Source organism: Parasteatoda tepidariorum, chromosome 12 (genome assembly GCF_982258835.1).
Source record: "Parasteatoda tepidariorum strain Cologne lab strain chromosome 12, Ptep-v5.0, whole genome shotgun sequence".
NCBI lineage: Eukaryota > Metazoa > Arthropoda > Arachnida > Araneae > Theridiidae > Parasteatoda > Parasteatoda tepidariorum.
The window spans coordinates 64911165-64918367 of NC_141766.1; the positions used below are offsets into that span (position 1 = coordinate 64911165).

At 33.6% G+C, this 7203-nt stretch overlaps 2 protein-coding genes across 2 annotated transcripts; both read right to left on the bottom strand.

Annotated features, from left to right (window-relative positions):
- Positions 1-539: 539 nt before the first annotated feature.
- Positions 540-1241, bottom strand: LOC147801127 (uncharacterized). The gene has a single exon (XM_087155758.1). The coding sequence runs from the start codon at positions 1239-1241 to the stop codon at positions 540-542; it is 702 nt and encodes a 233-aa protein (XP_087011884.1).
- Positions 1242-1394: 153 nt separating this feature from the next.
- On the bottom strand, positions 1395-5708 carry LOC147801128 (uncharacterized). Its single transcript, XM_087155759.1, has one exon. The coding sequence runs from the start codon at positions 5706-5708 to the stop codon at positions 1395-1397; it is 4314 nt and encodes a 1437-aa protein (XP_087011885.1).
- Positions 5709-7203: the final 1495 nt, after the last annotated feature.

The following is a 7203-nucleotide window of genomic DNA, read 5'->3' on the forward strand; positions in this document are numbered from 1 at the left end:
TTAAATTAAAACATTTCACGAAGAAATTGAAACGTAATTGACTTTAATAAATTTCGAGAAAAACTGGGATAAATTCGACAAATTTAAGCTTCCAAAGGAATTAGATTTTCTTTTCTTTTTTTGTTTTAAAAGAGCAAGAAATAGGATATTCTGTGCAACCTCATTGACCAGTTTGGTCAGATCAATAGCTCACACACAATAATTGGACTGTATTTATTTTATACTCTTTTATTTTGTACCAGCATTACGGACTCGCTCGTGAGCCCGTTACTCATGCACATGACACATACACATACACTGCTGCTTCCAGCACTCAGTTCTACAATTAAATTCAATTTACGCTTACAGCGCCATCTATATGTTTAATGGGAATTAACACTCCCCACGATTGAAATTGCAAATTTCAATAAATTTTACACAATTAGCAATATAATGTTATACAGAAGAAAAAAATATATATATATGAATCATACAAATAACATTGTGACATAAAGCAGACATTGAGATATAAGACTAAAGCTAATTTTCTATTTGCACAATTACTCTATGGGAAGAATACATATGTCACGAATATTTCTTTGAAGTTGTTTGCCATTAGGTAAACTTAACTTCACTACTCTTATTTTTCCGTCACGGCCAGGCATCACCTCAACAATTCGTCCTACTAACCATTGCGTAGATGGTAAATTCTCTTCCTTTATCAAACACAGGGTTCCTATTTCTACATTATTCTTTTCAAATTTCCATTTATTACGTTCCTGTAAATTATTAAGGTAATCCCTTTTCCACAACTTCCATATTCTCTGACTATACTTATTAATCTTTTGCCAGTTAGAAAGCCTATTCTCAGTTATATCTATTAGTTGGGGTTCAGCGAGTGAGGTGATGGGCCTACCTATCAAGAAATGACCAGGTGATAGAGTTTCAAATTCATCAAACTCCGGTGAAAGTGGAGTGAGAGGTCTGGAGTTCAAAACACCTTCGATTTCAGTCAAAGTTGTCAAGAATTCTTCTAAAGTTAAATTTTGATTGCCAATTACTCTTTTTAGGTGGAACTTAAACGACTTCACACCAGCCTCCCAAATTCCCCCGAAGTTTGGTGACCTTGGTGGGATAAATTTCCAATCAATCCCTTCGTTAGTAAAATAACTGGCTAACGTCTCATCTGGGCAATTTATCAATTTCCTTAACTTCTTAATCTCAATTTTAGCACCGATAAATGTTTTTGCATTATCGGTCATAATTTTTGAACACTTGTCCCGTCTCCCAAAAAAACGTTTTAGACTGGCAATGAACGATTGAGACGTTAAATCAGTTACAAAATCTAAGTGTATTGCCTTGGTACACAAGCAAATATAAACAGCAACATAAACCTTATTTGTGACCCCTTTTCTCTAGTTTTTGAACTTAATAGAAAATGGGCCACAAAAATCAATTCCCGTGATGTTAAATGGATAATTAGGTCTTGTACGCTCCTTTGGTAGATCAGCCATTATTTGATTACTCATAACAGGTTTGTTTTTAAAACATGTGATACAACTATGTACAATTTTCCTACAATTATTTCTACCGTTAAGAGGCCAGAACTTTTGTCGAACTTGATATAATAATGCTTGTGGTCCCAAGTGCAAATATTTTAAATGACAATATCTCAAAATTATGGTGGTTAAAGAATTCTTACCAGGTAAAATGATGGGGAACTTAGAATTAACAGGCAAGTCAGACAGAGATAATCTACCACCAACTCTCATCAGCTTATTTTCATCTAGAAAAACACACAATGAAGACAACTTACTGTTCCTCGGAACAGGCTTACCTTTTTCCAAGTTTTTGATTTCCTCTGGGAACTCACTTCGTTGTAAACATTTTAACAACCAAATTTCAGCTGCATTTAATTCACTTACTAACAAGGGACCAATTTTTCTTGCATCTGGATTTTTACAATTGTAAATGAATCTGAAAAGAAAACTCAATACATGAATAATTTTAGTATAATTGTTAGATAAGGTAAGAATTTTCTCAAAAAGGGAAGCATTATCTATAGAAATTAATGTCACTAAATGGGAATCACAGTTCTTTTTAAGTTCAACTTGGTACTCTTCTTCATGAACAGTTTGCTCCTCATAAGCGTCAGGAATGTTCTCTTTAAGGAAGTCAGGACCAGACCACCATTTCGCACTGCCAAGAAGAACGTCAACAGTCACACCTCTGCTTAACATGTCAGCGGGATTGTCTCTACTAGGACAGTGGTGCCATGACGTCTGGGCTGTCAAGGCTTGAATCTCTTTTACACGGTTCGCCACAAAAGGTTTCCATCGTTTGGTTGAACTCTGAATCCAGTAGAGTACGATTTTAGCATCAGTCCAGAAAAAGCTTGTTGATTGGTGTTTTCGGTCGATTACTTTCTTCACCTCTTTAGCTAATCTTGCTGCTAGCACAGCACCCATGAGTTCCATCCTCGGTAGTGTAATCTTCTTCAAAGGTGCAACTCTGGTTTTAGAAGACACAAGATTGGTAATGATTTGATCTTTGACTCGTATTTTTATGTACACGGCGGCTCCATAGGCCTTGATACTAGCGTCTGAAAATGTGTGGATTTCGACACATAAATTCTCATCACCTGTAGGACTCATCACATGTCTAGGAATTTTAAGATCTTTTAGTTGAGAAACTTCTGTACACCACTTCTTCCACGTTTTTGCAATGTCGGGTGGCAACTCTTCATCCCAGGTGATTTTCCTCTGCCAGATCTCTTGAAATAAACATTTAAATCTGATGGTGAAGGGAGTGAGAAGACCTAAAGGGTCAAATATTCTTCCTGCAGCCATTAGCAAAAATCGCTTGGTATTTTTATCCTGTTGAAGAAATTCAAGCAAGCTATCTATCTCCACGGTGATAAAGTCACTAAGTGGATTCCAAGAAAGGCCTAGGACTCGATGCAGACTTTCTTCGAGGTCCTCTGGGTGTAGTAGATCAAATCTTTCTTCATTCAATTTTGTCATAAGATTTTCATCATTCGAAATCCACTTCCTTAGGTTCATTCCAGCATCTCCCATGATTTGTTTCGCTCTTTTAGAAATTTCAAAGGCTGCTTCTTCACTGTCCTCTCCAGCTATCAAATCGTCAACGTATAAACAGTCATCAAGTACTTGTACTGTGGATGGAAACTCTTTACGGTATTTTTCTATATGCTTTTTAATGGTAGCTGCCAACAAAAATGGACTAGAATTCACTCCAAATATTACTCGCTTGAATCTGTAGATCTCTATATGTTTTAGATCCTTTCCAAAAATAAATCTCACAGCGTCTCTGTCTCTATCACTCAAGGATATCTGGAGGAATGCTTTCTCGATATCAGCCAGAAATGCAATTCTATTTAAACGAAAATGGATCAGAAGATAAAAAATATTTGGATTCAGATTAACCCCTTGAAACAAACAATCATTCAGAGATAATTGTCCGATTCCATGTGCACTAGCATCGAAGACTATTCTCATTTTGGTGGTTAGCCTCTCCTTTTTATTGACAATCAAATGGGGCAGGTAAAACACAGGCTTATCATTTGGTTTTGAATGATCCAATACTCTCTCAATTATTCCTTCTCTCAAATAAATTTTTAAAGTTTCACAATATTCTAAGTATAGTGAATTATCACGATTCATTCTTTTAATCAGGGAGTCAAGTCTCTTCTTTGCAATGTTGAAATTATCATCTAACTCCTGCCAGTTCCTCTTCCAAGGTAAGGTTACCTCGTACCTCTTGTTTTTAAAGCTCACCGTGTCATTAAAGTACTTAAGGGCTTCGTTTTCGTCAATGTTTTCATTCTCGTCATTAATGCCAATGGACTCTAGCTCCCAAAATCTACTAATGGACTTTTCTAATTCCGTGTTATCCTTTATTAATCCGCAGTGAACCCTATCATAATTTTTTGTTGGTATGCTCCCACTTACAACGTAACCGAATACCGTATTTTGTAAAATTAACTTTGTATTAGGGGGTTGTATTTGCCCTATCCTCATAATTTCATAAAAATGTTCCGCGCCTATAAGTATATCAATAGGACCTGGCATGTTAAAACTTAAATCCGCCAATTTCACATCTCTCAATTCTGGGAAACTGCATTGAATTGGTTTAGATGGGGTAAAATCCATTATTCTTGGAACAACTAAAAAGTTTAAATCTAAATTAAAATTTCCCTCATCATTTGTAATGGTAGTACTCACTCGTGATTTTATTTCTAATGACAATTCATTTAATCCTGACACTGAGGCATTTATTTTTTCTTTCCTTAAATTAAGTCTATCAGATAATCTTTTGCTGATAAAATTCGAATTCGCACCCACATCAAGCAAACCCCGGCAAGGAATTAAATTGTTTACATTATCTTTTATGTAACAAATAATCGTACTAAGCAAAACACATTTTGATTGTATTGAATTCGAATCGAAACTCGCAGCCGCAAAATATTCTTCGTTTTTGTTTTGATTAACTTCCGCACTTCTAGAAGGATTGGTAATAAATTCAGCTGCGGTGGGGGAAAGCACGCTTCGACTAGCAGTCGCCGATGCCTCATACGGTTTTTTCTCAGGAGAGAAATGCAAAGTCACGTGATGACGCCTTTTACAATTCTGGCAAGAATACTTAGATTTGCAATTTGATACTCTGTGGTTATTTCCTAAGCAATTAAAGCATAATTTATTAGTTTTAACAACTTCTACTCGATCATTTATGGATAAGTTTTTATAAGCAGGGCAGTTATATAATGGATGATTTTCACTACACGATAAAACACATTTAGAAATTTTAGCATCTGACCAGAATACTCGCGAAGCATTTTTTGAGTGGGGATTTTTTACGTTTTCTAAACTATTGACTAATTTTTTCCCACGCGATGTGTAGTATAGATCGATCTCTTTCGATAATTGAGAGGGTTTGAACCAATCGTCTCCCTGTTTCATACTTATATGGTATGCGGTATCTTTGTCAAGTGTTTGATAGATTTTGTCGGATACGATTAACTCTTTTAATGTTTCGAAATCCGACACCTTCCTTAATTTCAAATAATAATCATAATTTGTTATCAATCGAGACGCGTATTGTACGTGTGTTTCGTTTGGTTGTCGGAATGTATTTTTGAAATGTTCTAAACACGATTGAGGGGTAGGCTCAAATTCTCTTATTACGATTGATTTTACTTTAGAATAATCATTTAACTCGTTATCTTTTATATAAGTAATCACGTTTGTGGCCTTTTCTCCTAATAAATTTAACAGAATTTCCGCCTTGTATTTCTCGGGTACACTTTTAGAGTTAAATGCTCTTTCTAAGGATGAGAAAAAATAACTCCAACCTTCAGGTCTACTAGGAACTTTAACTGTTAGAGTCCGGACACTTTTGACGAGTGAATCCAGCGATTCAGTACTTTCGGAGTTCTCAAATTTGTTTTCGTTTCGCAGTTTAGCTAGTTCTAATTCTGCTTTTGTTCTCTCAAACTTAAATTTTTCTAACTGTAACAACGATTCCTTTTCTGCTTTTCTATCATTAATTATAGTATTTGCTATGTCAGTAACAAGTTCTGGCTCTTTAACAAATGTTTCGTTGTTTTTTATTAAGTTCGTTAGCTCAATAATAGTCATAGTCTCAGTAACATTTTCACCTAACTCAATGGCAATTTGCCTTAAATCCTCCTTTTTCGCTCCTTTAAACATAGTTTATATTTATATATAGTCAATGCACAATTTATCTCAATCAAATTTCAAAACTGGTACATACCTTTTAAGTGATGAAATTCGTATTTTAATCCATAGGTTTTAACTCACCTCCGTTCTCGGAGGACCATTTGACCAGTTTGGTCAGATCAATAGCTCACACACAATAATTGGACTGTATTTATTTTATACTCTTTTATTTTGTACCAGCATTACGGACTCGCTCGTGAGCCCGTTACTCATGCACATGACACATACACATACACTGCTGCTTCCAGCACTCAGTTCTACAATTAAATTCAATTTACGCTTACAGCGCCATCTATATGTTTAATGGGAATTAACACTCATTTGATGGAGCTAACAATTATTAAAAATTTACTGTTTTAAGAAACAATTTAAGTTAGTATCTCAGGTGTGCAGTTATTGATCAAAATTACATTACTTAATTTATGCATAAAATTTTACAATTTAGATAGCTATTCCTGTTCATCACACACTAAGGTTTTTGCTAGGCATGAATTTCGTTACATAAAAAAAAAATTAATTAAAAAAATCATGTTGAATGATTGTTTTTATACAGTGTATTTTTTTCAAATATTGGATTTGATTCCTTATCTCGAGAAATAGGGAATTGAGGTGTTTCAAATAATTTATAAAGCTTACTCAACAATGAAGAAAGAGTTTTTAAAAACGTTTTTGAATAATTTTAGAACAATGAAATTTAAAATGTCATTTCCGGAAGATTTTAATTGAGAAATTCGGCTTTTAAAAAATAATTAACAATAACAATAATTAATAATAATAAAAAAAATAATAATGAATAATAAAAGTAAATAATAACAATAAATAATTTTATATAATTTCAGCCATATCCGTCTGTGCAATTGTCAATTGCAAACATTATATATTTGAAACTAAGAGAAAAAAAATTTTCCTACGTCAAGGGCATCAATAATATTTAATTTCATTTTTATTTGACATGGAACACAGTAATTACGCACAATATAAATATACCATTTATTTGCAGAAACTTAGAAATGCTGTTTAAAATACTCCATAATAAAAATGTCTCGTAAAATAATTTTTGATTTATTGTACGAGGTTTAACAAACGAAGTAAAAACATTTTCTGCCACATGGAGATTTCTTTAGCTTCGAATTCACAGCAACAGGCTGTTAGAAATCAACCGTAGCTAATCTGTTCTTTGTTGTATATAAAATCTTGTATGATCAGTCTTTTGTCAGATAACATTTTCTATTTTATGATGATATTTGAGAAGTGTGTTTTAAACTTAAAAATCATATTATTAGTAGTTATGAGAACGTCATAAGTAATTTAAAATAAAGAAAAAGATTTTGCAAATTAACGTTTTCGTTGTGCATGTAAAAAATCTTTTGATTCAAATTAATCTTTTTAAAGATGGAACATCTAAAATATTTGCTCTTTTTCAATGCGCACAATACCAATAATGCTAAATAGTTGCCTTAATATT

What these genes read in the sequence shown, in the direction of transcription:
- LOC147801128 (XM_087155759.1), bottom strand. Translation starts at nt 5,708, where the DNA reads ATGTTTAAAGGAGCGAAAAAGGAGGATTTAAGGCAAATTGCCATTGAG.
- LOC147801127 (XM_087155758.1), bottom strand. Translation starts at nt 1,241, where the DNA reads ATGACCGATAATGCAAAAACATTTATCGGTGCTAAAATTGAGATTAAG.